This window comes from Taudactylus pleione, unplaced genomic scaffold (genome assembly GCF_031769625.1).
Source record: "Taudactylus pleione unplaced genomic scaffold, aTauple2 ptg000437l, whole genome shotgun sequence".
Lineage (NCBI taxonomy): Eukaryota > Metazoa > Chordata > Amphibia > Anura > Myobatrachidae > Taudactylus > Taudactylus pleione.
Window position 1 is genome coordinate 4,464,061 of NW_028284839.1, and position 21,746 is coordinate 4,485,806.

Genomic DNA, 21,746 nt, shown 5'->3' on the forward strand with positions numbered 1-21,746 from the left:
CTTCAGGCAGATTTCTACCTTGCGGTCCGTAGCATCCTTAAGGGAGGACATGGATGGCATCGGCAATGTGGCACTACGGACAAGACGGGTCACGTGAGAATCCACCTGTGGAGGGGATTCCCACTTCGCAAAATAATTATCCGCGAACGGATAAGCCACCGCCAGGCGTCTCTGCGGCTGGTATCTTTTGCCAGGTTGTTTCCACGCCTCCTCTAAATGGTCCACCAACTGACCCGAAAGAGGAAAGACTGTGGCATCGCCCTTCACATCTTTGAAAAAGGCATACTTAGATTTAGCCGCTGGGGGAACTTCGTCCTCAATCACCAAGGCTGTGCGGACCGCCTGAATAAGTCCAGGAATATATACTTTGGACTTAGCATCAGCGTCCTTAGTATGGAGAGGTTCCTGATCGTAAGGATCTAGAATCTCCCCATCATCAGACGTCCCTTCGTCATCCTCATAAGGAGCGGACAGAGACGCCACCGGCCTTTTATGAGACCGCATCACAGACTCCCCTTGCAACACATCCGACAAGTGCTGTACAGAACTCGTCAGGGAGTTAACCCACGCTGGCTCCTGAGAACCCGGGAGCGGGGAAATAGGGAGACTGTGGGGTACCACCAATTGTCGTGGGAACCCCTGCATGGGTGACGACACCACAGACTGCTGGGACAAACCCATCGGAGTAAACGCGGGCTGCGGAGCTAACTGGCCCACTAAAGCTGTTAACGCCTGAGCGAAACAAGCCCAGGGCGGCTCCTGTACCGGTGCTGTAACCGTAATAGGCCGCGCCATGGACAAACACTGCCGGCAAAGGCCCTCCGCACTACCCTCCCCCTCCGCTAACGGTACTTTGCACGTGGTACACTGTAGCCGGAGGGGAAAATCACTTTCAGACATGATGGCACCACGTATGTGACCTCTCTCACCAATTAAGTATTAAATAGGCGAGAGACCACCCTGCAGCACCGCACCGCAAGGGCTTTAGCAGAAAGAACAGGGACAGTAATAAAGCTGACAGTTTAGAGAAGAAAAGATTACAGGCAGCAGCGCTAGCACAGTCACATACAATGCAGAAAAATAACAATTCCTGCACTAACAGCGCTGATCACTCAACTACACAGACACAGGGCCTGGTAGGACACAGCGCTGCATACACAGACCTGACCACAGCGGAGGAGAGGTATGCGGGGGGACCCAGACCACGATGCTTCCTTCCAGCGCTTCCAGCAGCGTTCACCATGCGTTCTGGAGAAGATGGCCGCCGAGGAGCAGAGAGGAGGCTGGCCTGGGGGAGGAGCGCTGCCACAGGACCAGTCGGCAGCATGCAGAGAGGGCTGTGTGCAGCGGGGGAGGCGCCGGCTGTGAGACAGGGAAGGCGCGCTCCCCTGGCATGCATTTAACCCCTGGGACGCCGCAGCGCTACCGCTCTGCTGCGGTCCGCTGTCCCAGGGGGTAGTGGAAGCGCAGGTTGGTCGCCTGGCTCCACGCTGCAGCCAGTCCCCAGGGAGCCCCCTGCCTGGGGACTTAGGACCATGTGATCAGCGGGGACCCACCGCGGGACCCCGCTGCTTACCTCTGTCCCCCTTGAATCCGGCCATGGTCCGGAGCATCTGGGGTCACCGCTAGCTGTGACCCCAGACGCCCACCAGCATCCCCGGATCAGTACCGGCGTTCTGGTACCGGCGGGGTGTAGGGAAGACAGCATGGACGTCAGGACTGACTGTCCATGCTGTTCATCCAGTTGTGCAGCCACAGCTGCATGAAGAATAAGCTTCAGGGGCTCTTCTAGCCCCCACTCCAACAGGTGCACCCGACTCCGGCCGGGCACCAAACTAAACTGAGGTGCCTTGGCTCGGGGGCGGGGTATAGGAGGGGGACCTAGTGCATCCTGGGAGGCTGAAAGCTTAACTCTTTGGTGCCCTGCGACTGACGTCACACCTATACCCCAAGGTATCCTGTGGATACCCTATGGACCCTGAAGTAGAAAGTACTACTCCAAAGCCCGGGGGTTTGATAGAAGGATATCCAAGCAGGGTGGCAGCAGATAGCCAAAGGGTAAAACAGAGACGTAGCCAGGAAGCAGAGCCAGAGGTGCAGTATCTGTGATGGAATCACAGTAAGTTGGTGGACATGGTCAAAATCCTGGACGTAAATAAGCCGTCACAATAGGAGCAGTTGGATCACGAGGAGACCTCTATAATCTGCCAATGTTTGAGCCACACTTCCATCTTTATGTCTCCATAGCCTGCAGGGGATTGGTTGATGCAGTACAGTAGGTGGATATAAAATATAAGTATCACACAAATAGAAGTCTGAACAAACTCCAATTGTGTAACTTATAATTGGCAGGTCCGTAGTGCATGAGGTCACAAGTTCAAGTCCCACAGAGAGCTTCAGTTTTTGTTCTTGCCTGACTTTGTTCCCCTTTAAAGGAAGATTCCAAATTTCCTTTAGTCCTGGCTTGTTTGGATGTTATGGTGCGTACACACAGGACGATTAAAAAGCTCGATATGAACGATAAAGATATCATTCATAACGTGCATTTTTTGGTCACTTCCAACCCACCAACGACCTGCGATGCGCGGACACGCATGGACGATAACGACATCGTCCATCGCCCGTGCATGCAGGCCAACCTGGTCGATATCGACCAGGTTACTATATAGACAGACGATCGTTGATCGCGGATCGTTGGCGGGTTGGTGGTGTGCTGGATGATCGATATCGATCATCCAGCACACCCGGGAGATCATTCAGTGAAATTCTTTAAAATTCCAGATGACCCATTAAATAAATCCGGTCCCTCATGACTTTTCCTCCTTTGGTAGTCTTCTCTGAATGCGAGAGTCCAGAATAGTTTGTACAAAAGCCTGCCCAAAGGCATCCCTGGTGTACAGCTGTTTGGCTAAAGCCTGTTTCCTTTTTCTGACTCAACTGGCTTGGTAAATTCAGTAGCTTGATGATACTGTCTTTATCTCGGTAGGTAACTGAGCAGGAACTGGGGTACTCATATACAAGAGATACAAGATACAAGAGACTCCTTAGGTGACTGCGAGGTGGTTGCAAGAAACACGGAGGCTGGGACCAGACTCTGAGGTTGAGCAGTAGAAGTTGAATGTTGTCTGGTGATTTGTGAATAACATACAGAACAAACTACAGAAGCAGCAATATTCTGGGAAAGCGTACAGAGAACAATATTTTTCCTGTTGTCCAAAGAGGGAGGTTTTTTTAGACTGTGCAGTGAGATTGGGAGAAGCACCGTAAAAACAGAGGCCTTCATCCCCATCTGCGGTCATGTTTCAGTTCTGTAAGATGACACCGCACGTATAGCCACAATTTGTACGGGCTCCTCTTCTGGCATAAAACCTGGAAGTATAATGGAGCATACACACGGTCAGATTTGTCAGATGAACGACTGAACGATTTGAACGATTTGACCAAAGTTTTGAACGATTTGAACGATTGAACGATTTTTGACTGCATTAAAATGAATGGAATCGTCCAAGTCTGACTGCAAACCCATCAGACGTCAGATATCGTTATCTGACAAACGGGAACGCGCATCGTTGATCGTCCATCGTTCAGGCATGTCAGATATGATCGATTTTCCTTCAGATATGAACGACTGAACGATTTTTAAATCGTTATCGTTCATATCTGAAGGAAAAATCTGATCGTGTGTATGCACCATAAGTTCAGCTTTACCTGGAGGCACGGTCTGAATGGGGACGGAAACATATTCTCTCTTGCACTCCAAACGCCGCCCCGTCAGCCATAAATCTATGGCCAGACATTTCTGAATAACTTCTTGCAGAGTGGCCGGGAGATCAATCCACGCTAACTTGTCCTTAAACTCATCTGTGAGACTTTGTGGGAACTGGTAAAGACGAGCAGCTTGGTTTCACTCCGTCTCAGCAATTCCGTACAGTTCAGAACTGAGCGCTTGTCTTGCCATAGACGAGTTATCTGGGCTTCAGCGGTTGAACTGCGATGAGGATCACCAAATGCTGCAGTGAAGCGGTACGGAAGCTTGGCAGGGATGTCAGCATTGGGTCAATATTTTCCATGTACAGCATAGACCAGGTCAAGGCTTCATTTTTGAGCAAGGACAGAATTAATCCCACTTTGAGGAAGACTGTGATGTAAGTCTGGGGTTTCATTAGGAACACCAGTTTACACAGGGCGAACAATGGGCCTGATTCAGAGCCGGACACTATTTGCGCTCTTCCAGAAAAAGGGGCTGGCTATTTAAATTAACCGTTCGCTCTTTGCGGTCTGTTCACGCCTCTATGTCTGAACGAGCGAACAAAACATGCGAACGTAATTTTGAAAAAAACGCCCCCTGGCCGCTCGCATCATACGTCATTTCCGCTATTTATTAGATTAATCTAGTACATCGGACGGCATATGAACTGCTCGCTATTCTTGTGGTTGGTTTTTCCTACCACAATCATGCGAGCAGTTCTGACTATAAAACAACCAAGTGACGTGGTCGATGACGCTGCTTTAGTAATTATGCACACCCTTAAAACGCCCGTTTTGACCGTTTGGCACGCCTGCGTTCGGATCTCCACTCCCCGTTTTAATGCACCTTCCCCTGTTACCACCCACATACGCCTCCTCCTGTCACTCAAAATAGCAGGCATTCGCTATTTAGCGAGCACACGATTTTCGGCCGCACTGACTGGTTCACGCATGCGTATTAAAATCCGTACGCATGCGCAGGTGTGCGAACATCGGTCGGAACGAACGAGCGGCCGCTTACGAGCAGCTCTGGATCAGGCCCAATGTCTTGTACAGTATCAGAGATGGAATCATAGCCAGATGGAGTGGTCAAAATCCAGAAACTAAACAAGCCGTCCAAATAGGAGTAGTTGGATCACAAAGAGGCCTCTATAATCTGCCAATGATTGAGCCTCACTTCCTGAATTATATCCCCTCAGCCTGCAGGGTATTGGCTGAGGACAGGAAGTGGACGAATGTAATATAAAATGTAATGCAGAAAGTTTAGATAACTCGAGTATCACACCAATAGAAGTCTGAACAAACCCAAATTGCTGGGGCTTAACTGGCTGGATCACAGGTTCATTGTACACAAGGTCACAAGTTCAAGTCCCACAGAGGGCTTCAGTGTCTTTCCATGCCAGAATGTGACTGATGGTATTTTATTTTTACCAGATGTCATATGTATTTTAGGGAAAAAGTGAGATTCCTGGACATAAGGTAGACTGTGGTTACATGTTCTGGGAATGAATATCTATCTGGCATTGTATAGGAAGGTGTACATGTTGAGGAAAAGAGATTTATGGTTAGAGATAACAGGATTTTGGTACTTACCGATAAATCCCTTTCTCCGATTCCACAGGGGACACTGGAGTTCAAGACAGTGGGGTATAGACGGTGGTAGAGCAGAGCCTGGCACTTTAAATTAGGGGTGAGCGGGTTCGGATTTCTGAAATCCGAACCCCCCCGATCCGAGTCCGATCCGAGTCAGGCTCGACTTTTCCCGCCTGACTCGGATCTGAAATCGAGGCAAAACGTCATCATCCCGCCTTCCGAGTCTCGCGGGTTTTGGATCCTATATAAGGTACCCACGTCGGCGCCATTTTCTCACTCGGCTGTGGACAGTGAAGAGGGAGGGTGGGAGTTAGGGCTGTGTAGTGTAGTGTAGTGTAGTGCTGCTGTTGTCCACTACTTCAAAGTCCATAGGGGCTGGCTGTGTTGTGCTGTGCTGCTGTTGTTAATAGGGGCTGTGTCCACTACTTCAAAGTCCATAGGGGCTGGCTGGACTGTGTTGTGCAGTCAGTTCTCCATAGGGGCTGTGTCCACTCCAAAGTCCTGTGCAGTGTCCCAGTCCTAAAGGAGTGCTGCAGTGTTGTCCAGGGGGTGCTCTGTCCATCAGGGGTGCTCCCCCCAAGTGCTAAAAAAATAATATATTTTCTGTGTTTGTGAATTGTGTGCGCAGTAGCCGCACGTGCATCAACAAAGTAGTGCCAAGCGTGCGCCTGTGTCATAAGTAAAGGGCCGGCTGGCTTGACCGTTAAGGGTGCTGTAACCCCCGAAAGTACACTCCAGTCCAAACCAAAAAAAAAATTATTTTCTGTGTTTGTGAATTGTGTGCGCAGTAGCCGCACGTGCATCAACAAAGTAGTGCCAAGCGTGCGCCTGTGTCATAAGTAAAGGGCCGGCTGGCTTGACCGTTAAGGGTGCTGTAACCCCCGAAAGTACACTCCAGTCCAAACCAAAAAAAAAATTATTTTCTGTGTTTGTGAATTGTGTGCACTGTGGCTGCACGTGCATCAACAAAGGAGCAGCGCCAAGCGTGCGCCTGTGTCCCATAAGTAAAGAGCCGGCTGGCTCATTTCTTAAAGGGTGGTGTAACCCACAAAGTGCACTACTCTCCAGCAAAAATAAAATAATATTTTCTGTGTTTGTGTGCGCTTTAGCCGCACGTATATATATCAATATAACATAAATGGAGGACCAAACTTTCTCCGATAAAAATAAAATAGGGAAAGATCAAGAACCACTTCCTCCTAGTGCTGTTGCTGCTGCTGGGAGTTGTTCATCATCCCAGAGAGGAAGTAGGAACATCACTACTTTTACTAAACAATTGACCCTCCAACAGTCCCTAGCGATGAGGATGAAGTACGACAGCAGTCATCCTGAAGCAAAACGTATAACTGAGGCCTTGACTGCTATGTTGGTGTTAGACGTGCGTCCGGTATCCGACATTAGTGCAGTGGGATTTAGACAATTGATGGAGGTAGTGTGTCCTCGGTTCCAAATCCCGTCTAGATTCCACCTGCATCCTCAAAGCAGCAGCGACAAGCGTGCGTCTGTCTGTTAAAGGGTGGTGACACCCTCAAAGTGTGCTACACAAACAATTAAAATATTGTTCTTTTTTTTTCTGTCTTTGTGAATTGTGTGGGCTGTAGCCGCACCTGCATCCTTAAAGCAGCAGCGACAAGCGTGCGTCTGTCTGTTAAAGGGTGGTGACACCCTCAAAGTGTGCTACACAAACAATTAAAATATTGTTCTTTTTTTTTCTGTCTTTGTGAATTGTGTGGGCTGTAGCCGCACCTGCATCCTTAAAGCAGCAGCGACAAGCGTGCGTCTGTCTGTTAAAGGGTGGTGACACCCTCAAAGTGTGCTACACAAACAATTAAAATATTGTTCTTTTTTTTTTGGTCTTTGTGAAATGTGTGGGCTGTAGCCGCACCTGCATCCTTAAAGCAGCAGCGACAAGCGTGCGTCTGTCTGTTAAAGGGTGGTGACACCCTCAAAGTGTGCTACACAAACAATTAAAATATTGTTCTTTTTTTTTCTGTCTTTGTGAATTGTGTGGGCTGTAGCCGCACCTGCATCCTTAAAGCAGCAGCGACAAGCGTGCGTCTGTCTGTTAAAGGGTGGTGACACCCTCAAAGTGTGCTACACAAACAATTAAAATATTGTTCTTTTTTTTTTGGTCTTTGTGAAATGTGTGGGCTGTAGCCGCACCTGCATCCTTAAAGCAGCAGCGACAAGCGTGCGTCTGTCTGTTAAAGGGTGGTGACACCCTCAAAGTGTGCTACACAAACAATTAAAATATTGTTCTTTTTTTTTTGGTCTTTGTGAAATGTGTGGGCTGTAGCCGCACCTGCATCCTTAAAGCAGCAGCGACAAGCGTGCGTCTGTCTGTTAAAGGGTGGTGACACCCTCAAAGTGTGCTACACAAACAATAAAAATATTCTTCTTTTTTCTGTCTATGTGAATTGTGTGGGCTGTAGCCGCACCTGCATCCTTAAAGCAGCAGCGACAAGCGTGCGTCTGTCTGTTAAAGGGTGGTGACACCCTCAAAGTGTTCTACACAAACAATTAAAATATTGTTCTTTTTTTTTCGGTCTTTGTGAAATGTGTGGGCTGTAGCCAAACCTGCATCCTTAAAGCAGCAGCGACAAGCGTGCGTCTGTCTGTTAAAGGGTGGTGTAACTCTCAAAGTGTTCCAAAAAATAAAAAACTATTTTTTTAATGTGTTTGTGACTTGTGTGCGATGTAGCCACACTTGCATCCTCAAAGCAGCAGCGACAAGCGTGCGTCTGTCTGTTAAAGGGTGGTGACACCCTCAAAGTGTGCTATACAAACAATTAAAATATTGTTCTTTTTTTTTCTGTCTATGTGAATTGTGTGGGCTGTAGCCGCACCTGCATCCTTAAAGCAGCAGCGACAAGCGTGCGTCTGTCTGTTAAAGGGTGGTGACACCTCAAAGTGTTCTACACAAACAATTAAAATATTGTTCTTTTTTTTTTGGTCTTTGTGAAATGTGTGGGCTGTAGCCGCACCTGCATCCTTAAAGCAGCAGCGACAAGCGTGCATCTGTCTGTTAAAGGGTGGTGACACCTCAAAGTGTTCTACACAAACAATTAAAATATTCTTCTTCTTTTTTCTGTCTTTGTGAATTGTGTGGGCTGTAGCCGCACTTGCATCCTCAAAGCAGCAGCGACAAGCGTGCGTCTGTCTGTTAAAGGGTGGTGTAACCCTCAAAGTGTGCTCCACAAACAATAAAAATATTCTTTTTTTTTTCTGTCTTTGTGAATTGTGTGGGCTGTAGCCGCACTTGAATCCTCAAAGCAGCAGCGACAAGCGTGCGTCTGTCTGTTAAAGGATTACATCGGTGACAGCATCCAAGTAGGCATGTCAGACAGTCCGTACCTGTACTGGCAGGAAAAAGAAGCAATTTGGAGGTCCCTGTACAAACTGGCTCTATTTTACCTGAGTTGCCCCCCCTCCAGTGTGTACTCCGAAAGAGTGTTTAGTGCAGCCGGGAACCTTGTCAGCGAAAGGCGTAGGAGGTTGCTTCCACAAAATGTGGAGAAGATGATGTTCATAAAATGAATTATCAACTCTTCCAGGGAGACCAGCCTCCAGAACGTACAGAGGGACCTGTGGTTCCAACAGGGACGAATTAATACTCTGTGAGGATGAGGATGTACACACTGAAGAGGGTGAGGAATCGGTGGATGAGGAGGATGAGGATGACATCTTGCCTCCGTAGAGCCAGTTTGTGCAGGGACAGATAAATTGCCAGCTTGTTTTGTGGGGGCCCAAACGAACCAATCATTTCAGCCACAGTTGTGTGGCAGACCCTGGCGCTGAAATGATTGGTTTGTTAAAGTGTGCATGTCCTGTTTATACAACATAAGGGTGGGTGGGAGGGCCCAAGGACAATTCCATCTTGCACCTCTTTTTTTTCTTTGCATTATGTACAGTTTGGGGCCTAGTTTTTCAATGCCATCCTGTCTGCCACTGCAGTTTCACGCCTAGATGGGTCACGTGTTTGTGCCGCCCACTTGTGTCGCTTAGCATAGTCATCCAGCTACCTCGGTGCAACCTTTTGGACATAAAAACACTATTGTGAGGTGTGAGGTATTCAGAATAGACTGGAAATGAGTGGAAATTAAGGTTATTGAGGTTAATAATAGCATAGGAGCAGAAAAACCTACAAATTCTGTGATTTTAGCTGTTTTTATGCTTTTTTTCAAAAAAATACAGATCCAAAACACAAAACCCAGAACCCAAAACACGCAAGGGTGGTTTTGGCAAAACCAATCCAGATCCAAAACACGAAGAAAGATCCAGATCCAAAACCAAAACACAAAACACGAAAAGTGGCCGGTGCACACCCCTACTTTAAATAATTCTGAAGTGTGACTGGCTCCTCCCCCTCTATGCCCCATCAGCCCCAGTTTTAAGAACTGAGCCCGAGAGGAGACGGTAGACAACAGGAAAATGAGGAGAAGGAGAAGACCACAGATCGGAACAATACCGACTGAAGGAGAACAGAGGAACCCACTGCAGGGAACACATGCAGTCACACAACTAGATAAGGACCCAACAAAACGGCAGGAACGCAGCGCTGGGCGGGCGTCCAGTGTCCCCTGTGGAATCGGAGAAAGGGATTTATCGGTAAGTACCAAAATCCTGTTTTCTCCTTCATCCACTAGGGGACACTGGAGTTCAAGACAGTGGGGACGTCCCAAAGCCAACCTCCCGGGTGGGAAGCGCGGAGAACCTGCCGACCTTTCGGCCAACCGAAACAGGGACAGCCCAAGACTGGAGGCATGTCGTAGAGCCAGGAGACAATCAGAGCTCCTTGCTGAACAGTCACACACATTCCACAACTTACAGCGTAAATTCAATGGAATACGGCTAGAGAGTAGCCGCAGATGAGAAGCATCAGAACACCGTAAGCTCAGCCAAAAACAGACCAAGCAAGACCGCTGGGAGCAGAAAACCCCAACTAGAATCCATAGAATGGCAGTAACATGAGAACAAAACTCGAGAAAACCGTACCAGCGACAACTACAGGAAGCTGCAACAGTCTCAGACAGCAGAATCCCAGCACTGCGGGACATCAATCATATAGATAAAAGTATAATGATACCAATATACAGAGACTGAGCTGAACCCATCCACAGACTCTTAACCAAGCAAACAAGGAGGCAAGAGTCACGACCTAACAGTCGCCCTGAACCATTCTCGAGGTCCAACTATAACTACTAAAGGGTTGGTAACCCGTGGAAGGTTTAGACCATAGAAGTTGTCAACGAGTGGCGATCCCACTGGGCATGAGACGGATACGAGAGGATTGAGACTACAATTCCTTCCAGTGGGTCAGACGGCAGTACCACCCCTCCTGTCAAACAGCACAGCAGACAACTTCCTACATGATGGTAGAGTGTAATCAGTACCAACTACTGGCCTGAACATAGTATGAAAACACCCAGGATACCCTTAGCAGAAAAAGAGCACGGATGCCACCTCCACCCAGGGAGAGTTACCAATATAGGGAAGTATCCCATCCGCAAGGCTAAAGCACTAGGACAACTATGAAGGTACCATTCAGGTACCTGTCAGTGTGCTGAATTTATCAACAGATACTGAACAGGAAACTAACCAGGCCCTCTGTATGGAACATAGAGACTGTCACACTTTATAGTAAAGATGTGCATTAGCCCATAGATGCGCTTCAGTCCATAAACCCAACAGATTCCAGTAGAATAGGGTCACAAATCTCAATGTTTCAACTATGCACCTACACACCAGGAAAGCTCTAAAGTGTACAGCCAACTGATTTAAAAGAACTGAAGGCTGCTAGGACAGCAGCTAGGGTGCGTAAGAGAGAATAACAGCTATGTCAGGATGCATGAAAAGGAAGCATCTTCCGAGGCATTAGTGGGGTAAGCCCGCTTACCTGTGAGCGACCAGAAGCCCTCTGGACGCTATGTAGAATGTCACTGACCTTATTCATCTCACAGCAACCCACCACGACAGGTACAGAGAGTAGCCTCAGTGGGCAAAGATCAATGCTCTACAGCACGGACTTCAGTCTGGAGATGCTGCAGAAGAAAATACTGTAGAAACTAGCAAATTGTTAGTGGAGACAAGAAGGCCGTACAACAGGACGCTATACCTGAGCCTGTTCCATTAGGGATATGTATCCATATAGATTACACATATCCCAAAAACGGTCTGCTAGTGTATCCTTACATTAACACTTATAATGGTGAAGTGTGTATTACGCCCACAATCTGATACAACCCAGGCCAGACCCTGCCTATATCGGCGGGTGGCCCTAGGCCTCATGTAAATTAACTAAATAAGCCATGAGGATGGAATAGATCCAGGATTCTCTATGTACTGATAGGAAATGTACCCAAGGGACCATCAGATACCCATTTTATTGAGATATGCGACAAGACAATAATATAAAGTACCAGAATCGATGCTGGGAAAGGTACCTGTGCATAGACATAGAATGCGTTAATTATCCCAAGTAAGAAGAGATATATATGTAGTGATAACGCCAGTCAGGGCCAAAAACAGATTTCTCCAATTATTAGGAAAATTCATACAAGGAACGGGAATATATCAGTATATATACACATACACACACATAAACATAGCTGCATGAAAAGGCAAACTCTTTGAAAGGAAGAGTTAGTACCGACATAGTAAGTCACTTGTCAAACTCCTGCACCAGGAGATCAGCACGCTACATACATATACATATATACACACACACACATATATCCCACAATAGGAGATCAGCATGCTATATCTATATATACACACACTGCATTCCTAGTGTCTTACAAGTTGGTTACTAAGTGCGCCCTAGAGTGTAGTTGTAATTAATAGGTCCCCCGAAGTGGACGCCGTAGATATAGACTGATGGAAACAGGACTATAACCCGAGGCGGGTGTAAGTACATATCCTTATATACATGTGTGGACATACAGGAAGGCCCCAGGACATGTATAGAGTCCATACTAGAAGCAATGCCGTAGGAGCCTCTGACTATCCTATGTAAGCTGCAGAACATGACTCTAGTCTATAGAGCCACCATATAATATGTATGTATATAACAGACAGCTTCTGGTAAACCCTGGCAGCTTTCCAGACGTGGAATAATATGTACCTTAATGATTGTGGAAGTATAGGCATACCTACACATATCCATAATTATATACATATACACACACACCACCCAATCCCTAGGGAGAGATGGTGTAAGCGGAGTTATAGAACAAACTACCGGATCAGGAGAGTCCAGCCTCTCATCGCAGCATCCTCTTTAAATATGCTAGGTATCAGACATAAAACTGAGAAGAACATATCCTACCCCTGCTTTAATGGTAAGGATAAGAAGCAATATATATATATATATATTATATACACATATATATATATATATATATAAAATATATATATATATATATATACATATATATACACATATACACACAAAAATCCCCACATGCCTACGCGTACCTACATACAAGATTAGTAGGTGACGATATAATTTGAAAAATATAACAAGGGCAATAGTTAGAGCCATGGAAGGAACTGAGCCCCAGGTCTTAACGCCGGGTTTAGTATAAAATACAAGTATATACATACATGTGGCTTACCTCCACGCAGGGAGACTGCTCATGTGCCGCGTGTGGCCGTCATTCTGCTACGGCGTTGGGGCAGGAAATGTTAGCAACGTACTATCCCAGACTGATTGCGATCCTGGGACCCTTCCGTTACCGGTGTACTCGCCTTATCAGGTGTGCCCCAGATGATGGAAATCAAAAGATGACCTTAGTGATGCGAGACAGCAATGCCAACCACCACAACGGCCATATGTTACTACTTCGTGTTGTGTGTGCTGCCGAAAGGAATAAATAAGATATAAATCCATATAGATGCACAGATGCATACCTTCTAAGGTAAGCACCAAAGGCTGTTGAGATTTAACATATGTGCAGCCACATATATGCATGAGAACAGTACGGCTCATTCTTAAGGTGAGCCAATGTGAGGCATAAGCCTGAGGATGGGACGCACCCTTTTTGTAACCTTGAGTTAAAGATATTCAATAACCGTAATTTCTGGCAGCAGCCAGAACAGTGGCCCCGACTATGCATACCATACACATTTAGGCAAAGTGATCTCTGGCAGCTATAGATGCAAGAAACACACTGCATTATTCTGTTACACATCAAGCATATTTGCCCCAGATGTTCAATGTAATAAGCCTGCCGCACCTGGTATACCCAGGCGGTCTCCCATCCAAGTACTACCCAGGCCTGGCGCTGCTTAGCGTCCAAGATCAGACGAGATCGGGCGTGTGGCCATAGGCGCTGATAGATATGTGGTGGGCAAAGTGGCATGGACACAACCTCTATATTAGACTGTGGCATGTTCCTCCCTGTGCTTCATTTTTTTTTTTTTTTTTTCTAAATATAATATTAAACCAGTACACTGCCCAGTTCCGTAGGGGAACTACCGACGTGCAATATAACAGAGATGAGGCAGAGCCAGATCTATATAAAGACTGCAGGTTAAATTACAAACTCCACAGTTGTGTCGTTAAACCTAATAAGACCAGGTGCTGTAGGTTTAAGTAAAGAAAAAAACGGGAGAGGCCATATGCAAGCACAGGGAGAACATACAAACTCCAAACAGCTAGGGCCGTTCTGGGAATAAAACCCACAACCCTGTTAAGGGTTGCACCCCCCACAGAACTCCAGAGTGAGGATGCAGGAGATGCTGGCAATAAGCCCCAGCTCCTTTTAAGGCAGGTGCATATGCTGTTTTAAAATACTCGCTGGAGGTAATGGCGGCATCTGTGCACGCCAGCATGGACTAGACTCCGCCCCTTATCAATAAGCGGGCGGGGCGCAAACAATGGCTGGTATAGTAGGCATAATGCGAGTGGGGGAGCGGGAACGTAATAGCCAGCGCCGGTGCATCTTCATACAAGCACCGGCGCCGCAACCAGCAGCCGAGAGCGCTGTGAATAACAGCCTCGCTCTCCGGCGGCTGTGTGCAGAAGCCAGCGCTTCTACAAGCACCAGCGCGGCAGGGAACAGCCGCTCTGAGCAGCTCCCTAAGCCCCGCCATGCGGCCAATTGTAGGCAGCGCCGGTGCAATCTTCATACAAGCACCGGCGCCGCAACCAGCAGCCGAGAGCGCTGTGAATAACAGCCTCGCTCTCCGGCGGCTGTGCTCCTCCCCCTGCAGAAGCCAGCTCCAGTGCTTCTTCAAGCACCAGCGCGGCAGGGAACAGCCGCGCTGCTGCGCAATGTAGACGCCCTTATGGGAGTAGCGGGACACGCAGGCTCCCTCCCCGTGGGGATAGAGAAGAGGGAGGATTCGGCTCTCGTGAGAGCTGACAAACAGAGCGCTGTCAGCTCTATTAAGTCAGACAGCGCTCAGTGCAGGATATCAGGGCTCGCTGCTAGGCAGCAACATTACAGACTGTCTGAACAGTCTCCCTGTACATGAATCCGCGCTCTATGCGCGGTAGCTCTGCCCCTTGTAATAACGCTAGCGGCATTATAACAGGATTCCAGGAGGGGTTATACTACAGTGTATACCACCTGAGCCTGGGAGGGGGCAGAGGGGCCGCAGATTAAACTCCGTTCCCCATAAGGGGAACAGAGCTATACTTACCAGCTGCTGGCATCAGGGCTGCGGCTAGGCATTCGGAAGCACGGACACAGCCTCTATATTAAGCTGTGGCGTGTCCTCCCTGAGCTACTGCCAGGGTGCCTTGGACTCCGACACACACTCTTATTTAGTGGTGGCGGGTCTCCTGATGCCTCCATGTAGCAGGCTGACAGACGCAGCACTCTGTCAGCCTGTCCTCAATGCTTTGTGAAAGCTAGAAATTAAAATAAAGTTGAAATAAAAGAAAAAATACTAAGTGTGGGCTGGAGCTCAGCCCTATGTGACCGTCTCTCTCGGGCACATTCTAAAAACTGGGGCTGATGGGGCATAGAGGGGGAGGAGCCAGTCACACTTCAGAATTATTTAAAGTGCCAGGCTCTGCTCTACCACCGTCTATACCCCACTGTCTTGAACTCCAGTGTCCCCTAGTGGATGAAGGAGAAAATTAAAATATGTATTATATGGTTTTTAAATTAAACGTAAAGCAGGATGAGTTGTTTTTTTTAATCTTACGATAAGCTGTGCCAAACTTATTTCCTAAAAAAAAAAAATCTTTAAATATAATATATATATTTATATAAATGTTCTGTGTCCTTACTTTCATTCTAAACACCTTCTTGCCACTCTTGATGGCATTATCCTCAAAAGAGAATTCATTTTCCCGGATGACTGCACGGCTGTCCTTATCCCCGGTGTAAGTCACCACGTAAAACTCTGGCGCCCACATCTCAAATTCACGCTCCCAGTTGATGATTGTGGATAAGGGAGCGCTGACCAGATAGGGACCTTTAGAATGACCCTGTGGAAACACAGATCAATAAGTAAACTATTATCTTACATAAAAGTCACTGACTTTAGGTGAGGCCATATGCGTTAGTAAATTGCTTTTTATGCCATGATTGTTCTGCTGGCTGTTTTGTTCAGTCTTGTTGCAATATGCATGGACTGCCCTATCCCCATAGTCTTTGTTTAAAGAAAACACCATCTGCTCTAAAGACATCTTCCTGTGTAATGTGAATTAAAAGAACAAAAAAAACACGTGAGACACATCCGCTCCTGTCAGGTCGCCCGCACTAGGGAGTGAAAAAAACAACTTAAATTTATCCAGAGCCGTAACTAGACTTTTTGGTGCCCTGTGCCAGAAAGAGCATCGGCACCCCCCTATTGTTCAAATAAGGACATAATACACCCAAAAAAGGGGCATGGTCTCATGGGGAAGGGCCAGGGACGAGATAGGGGAGGACAGGAGATGCTGAGGATAAAATAAGAGGAAACTACAAGAGAGGATGATAATAAACAATTGACAGGCCCAAACAGCGCCCCCTACCCTGTGCCATGGCACAGGTGCACCAGAGCCGTAACTAGACTTTTTGGTGCCCTGTGTCAGAGAGAGAGCATTGGTGCCCCCCCATTTTTTAAATAGGGACATAAGATAGTTCACCTGAAAAAGGGCCATGGCCTCATGGGGAAGGGCCAGGGAAGAGATAGGGGAGGCCAGGAGATGCTGGGGATAAAAGAAGAGGAAGCTACAAGTAAGAATGATAATAAACAGGAAAACTGACAGGCCCAAACAGCTCCCCCTGCCCTGCGGTGCCCTGTACCATGGCACTGGTCACACTACCCTAGTTACGGCCTTGGGTCGCACTACCCTAGTTACGGCCCTGTATTTATCTTGCAAAGTGTAATGATTTTGTGAGAGCTTTTATTAAAGTAAGTATTACACGGGCTGTAACTATAACCTATCTGTAGTGTATCTGGAGAGCATTAATACAATTTCAAGCCTATGAGTCGCAATTCCTGCGATCGGAAGTCCCATGCAAACATTCTCCAGTATGCAGACTCGGGCGCGTCTAGGTGACAGCTCCTTCCCCAGCCGTCCGCTCCGATGCAGGAGATTTAACTGAATCTAATGTATTTCTGCCTACGCTCACCTCAGCACGGTGCGCACTACTGTGTACACGCCAACAGCAAATTTATTCTACGTCCAATCACTGCATCGGCGCCCAGTAACACCCATCTAGCTGCAAGTGATCTGTAGGACTCCGAATCGCTCATAAGTACTTTAAGGTGCATGTGCAGCCCATACCTATAGATGACGTGCAGGGCCCTCTTACCTAGTTGTCTGTCTGCTATTATACAGTTGCTTTCTATTACTGTTTAGTTCCTAACTGTAATATGCAGCAGAATATGCTAGCTCTAACTGTATAAGTTAATGTTAATCAATAAATAATAATACATGTGCCGGTTGCAAAAAATCCGTTCGCATTCTGATTCAGCAGAAGATAGTTCAGGACATTGGACCTCATTCAGAGTCGGTCGTTGCGGCCGCTCAGTCGTATGCAAACCGATGTTCGCTAAACTGCGCATGCTTAAAATACGCAATGCGCTTGCGCAAACTAGCTGTTACGATCAGACATTTCTCTCTCCTTGAACACAGCCAGGTCGTTAGTTTGAGTGACAGAATGAGGCGTTTGTGGGTGGTAACAGGGGAAGGTGCTTGTGAACGGGGGAGTGGAGATCCGAACGCAGGCGTGCCTGACTATGCAAAGGGCGTTTTATGGGATTGCATAATTAACTAAGTAGTGTCATGGCACACGTGACATGGGTGGTTATTACACTGACTAGATCATAGTGCTTAAGAGATGGTATGGTCAGCCTTTAGCTCTGCGATCAGCTCCGATGGGTCCCGATGGTCTCGATTAATCCTTAAATCCCCGGAGATGACGTGTGTTGCGATCGAGAAGGGGGCGTGTATTTAGTCTTACGACCGCTTCTGACCCTCAGTCGTACAGCTAACGAATCCATCTTAGCGACGCAACTTACGATCGCTTCATTTGCATATCCGGCCCCTTTCCCCTACGACCAAGCGGCCGCAACGACCGACTCTGACTGAGGTCCATTGTCCATGTGGAAGTTAAAGCTCTTTATATTAAAGGGTAAATCTTACAAACATCTTTCTACGATGCAGCAACACGCAGCCTATGAACTGTCAGCTTCCAGTTTCCCGTCTTCTCATTTCTCTCCATATAAAATACTGTATACTTTGCAACTTAAAATAACACATGCAGTGTATTAGATGCCACAACAACCCTATACAGATGTGTCCACATAATCATCTTACTTCCATGCGCATTAAAAAGCCCTTCTAGTCGCACAATGCCGTGGCGTGGCTTGGTAGCGCCGAGCGTCTTTTCATGCGACTTTTTATCTTCAAATGCATCTTATTCGCACAGCGATGCGGACAGGACACACAAGCAGCTCCTGCTGATTAAAATGATATGCGGCTGTGACACTAGTATTTCGTAATAGACGCTCGGCACTAACGAGTTGCACGGCGCTCGCGCGTTGTTTAACACGACTTGATGCGCACGGAGGTAAGATGTATGTGGACACATCTCTAAATGAAGCTTATCCTAACTATCCCAATTATGAGTCCTATATCTGCGTTCCAAGGTCCACATCAAACACTGTAGGACCCTAGGGCTCATTTACTAACATTCAAAATAGGTACAAAATTTGCACATGTCATAGAAACCTATCAGACACTTGCATTAGACAGCTGAAAGCAGACTGATTGCTGTGGCTTACAGTAAAGGATATATTCAGTAAAGTGCGGGTTTACAGAAGTGGAGATGTTGCCTATAGAAACCAATCATATTCTTTTTATCATTTATCTAGCACCTTCTAGAAGATAATAGCTAGAATATGATTGGTTGCTATGGGCAACATATCCACTTCTAAAAACCCGCACTTTAGTAAATACTGTATACCCCTACATGTTGTGTAATGTAAGCAAATGACCCCTGGGGGTAGGTTTACTAAGCAGCGGGTTGCCCACCAGTTAGAAAGTCGTGGGCCTCATCAGCGGTTTAGGTGCCAAGAATACAGGTTTTAGTTGGCATCGCATTTGATGCTGTTTTGTAAACTGTCGATTCTAAACCCCTGATCCCGCCACAATCCCGCCTGCTAAAATGCTGCGCAATTGATGTAGTTAAGTGCTGAACGCTTAGGTGCTAAGAGAAGGATCTGTGCAGCGCTTTTCCCAAAATACATCTTAGAGGCAACTCATGTTTCTGGGTGTCTTTGTCAGCGGGTTCAAAACCAGCCGCATAGTAAATCTGGGAATTCAATACTTTTACTGGGGGGTAAGAAATGCGGGCAGCATATGCTGTTCGGTTTCTCAGTCCGGTTTTGAGCTTAGTAAATCGGCGGGATGTACTTTCTCTGGGAAAACACAGCTTTTTTATTTTATCATAGCGACAGTAATGATGCCCACACAATAGGGATCTGGTCACGATCCTATATTGTGTCCTATTTCTCCCCCGGCAGTTGTGGGCACGATTTGGTGGTAAAAGCTATTCAAATTGGCCCACGATCTATCGTGCATCCTAAACTATTCCAGTGCATCTTGACTGAGATTTTCAGATCTTGCCTGCAGCATGCAAGATCTGAAGATGCGATGTACGACCAGCGGGTACACGCATCGGCATCTTGATTGTGAGTGGACACTCACGATTAGGACATATTTTACACGATCTGTCGTTCCGATGCGACGGAATCGGGCTGATCGTGTAAAATATCGCCTAGTGTGTGGGCACCTTAAAGTCCAACGCAAAGATTAATTTTACAATTTAATTAGAACTCCTTCATCTCTTTTTTATAAATAAACGATCAAGAACACAGTCCTACATCAAATCAATCATGGGTTTTAAAAATACAAATGAAAACCGCAGAGAGCATTTACTAACATATCAGGAAAACATTTATTGAAGTTAATGCTAAAGAGAGGTACAAACATTCACTGGCATTAAAATGTGCTGCCGGATAGCTCCACGAGGCGTGCATACCTCTTTGTACAGGGAGTAGAGAAATACGATAGTTTGGACAGTCTTTCCTAGACCCATCTCATCAGCGAGTATAGTGTCCGTGCCCTGTGCCCAAGAAAACCTTAGCCAGTTTAATCCTTCCAGCTGGTACGGGTGTAATGTGCCACCTGTCACATTGATATACCACGGCTGTTTATCAAACTTAACTGTAGACTGCAAAGGAAGAAAAATAATTGTTTTAAAAAGCACCAGAGGGCAGTGACATTGTTAGAAGTAAAATAAACATGTTAAATGGTTCAGCAGGGAATCTGTGTTAAATAACTTGTACATAAGAAGATTTCTAACTGCCCTTGTTACAAAGGGGTTATCATCGTTCATGGTGGTGGCAGTTGTATGGGTGTCACCTATGGAATCTTCGCTATTCTTCTGATCAAGATGCTCATCTTTTATTTTTGCAGAGCGTTCGGAGAAATTTGAGTAAGGTGAAGACTGCTCATCTATATTGACAGGTTACATTGCTTAACAATTGGAAACCAACTGTCACGCATCAATACCTCACAACATTGAAGGTTTCCAAATTTCGACAGGGGTGTGGCTGTGAAACATCCCCATGATCAGGACGTGTGCCACAATTGTGCAGTGGGTTGGGGATGTTTCACAACCACACCCCTGTCGAAATTTGGAAACCTCCAACGTTGTGAGGTATCAATGCGTGACAGCTGGTTTGCAAATTTTGACAGGGGTGTGGCTCTGAAACATCGCCAACCCACTGCAAAATTGGGGCACATGTTCTGATCACGGGGCGGCGGGACATTCCTCCTAAAGCAGGATGGTTGGGGTAAGCGTAAATGCCAGCCCTCAGGATTCATCAGACACAGTAGTAAGGCACAAAATCTTCTTTAGATTTTTTTATTATTATGTGTATGAAGCAATTCTACAAGTGTGTATTTGTGACCGGGTTAGAATCGCACTGCAAAAATATTGATTTCAGCTGGAAAATCTATACAGATCATAAGGTATGGCAAATCCCCAAAGCACTGCAATATATATAGTAATTAGCAGGAGGCATGGTAACAGTGCCAAAGAGGGGCTTCCAGGATTCGACGTGTCACGGGACTGGTTCACGTCCTAACGTTGGGTGCCCTTTTCGGCCCTTGAAGAGAAATTCTACAACTTTTATAGGGGTATTCAATATGGAGCGAAAAGTCCGTGCTGGACTTTTCGCTCCACATCGGAGATTTTCCTGGGATAAAGTATCGGGCGTGCGCCCGCGTTATCCCAGTATACAATATAAAAGCTCAGAAAATGGGAAACTGCGAAGTGGGATCTGCGTAAAAAAAAGAATTTTTCCTTGAATAAATTGTAGGACCCCCCTAAAGTTGTAAAAACATGGGGGATCACTATGGGTACCCCTGTTTTAGCCTGCAAATGAAAGTCAGGGTTTTAAATAGCCGCAGCAGGTGTTTTTCCCGACATTGAAGAAGTGTTGCAGAAGAGCACTTAGGTTATTTTTTTCGTTTTTTTAAATGGTACTATCAAATTTGGGGTACATGAAAATGAGTACTAGCATATTTTTATTAGGGGTGAGCGGGTTCGGTTCTACTCGGTTCCGTTCGGTTTTAAAAACCGAATCTTATTGGCTATCCAAAACTCGTGACAGCTGACAGCCAATAAGATTCGGTTTTTAAATCCGAACGGAACCGAGTAGAACCGAACCCGCTCACCCCTAATTTTTATGTCCCTAAAGTAAGTTGTAAAAAATTCTGCAACTATGCACCTGCCGCTAATAGCCTATTCTAGAATACACCTGCCGCATATTTGCAGAATAGCCCTGAACCTATTTCCCTATTTTTAAACACTTTTTTTTTTTCACCCCAATTTTTAAATTAATTTTTTGGTGTGTCCCTATTTTTTTTAAAAACTTTTTTTGACACA

General features: G+C 46.5%; 1 protein-coding gene across 5 annotated transcripts in view; it reads right to left on the reverse strand.

Moving 5' to 3' along the window:
- CHD5 (chromodomain helicase DNA binding protein 5) overlaps positions 1 to 21,746 on the reverse strand; it is a 276,672-nt gene that overhangs the window by 99,680 nt on the left and 155,246 nt on the right. For all 5 annotated transcript variants that reach the window (XM_088447742.1, XM_088447741.1, XM_088447740.1 and 2 more), the window contains exons 14-15: positions 19,833 to 20,024; positions 15,584 to 15,784 (exon numbers count right to left, since the gene is read on the reverse strand). In XM_088447742.1, the coding sequence (XP_088303868.1) occupies positions 15,584 to 15,784; positions 19,833 to 20,024 (393 nt within the window). The remainder of the gene's footprint in view (positions 1 to 15,583; positions 15,785 to 19,832; positions 20,025 to 21,746) is intronic.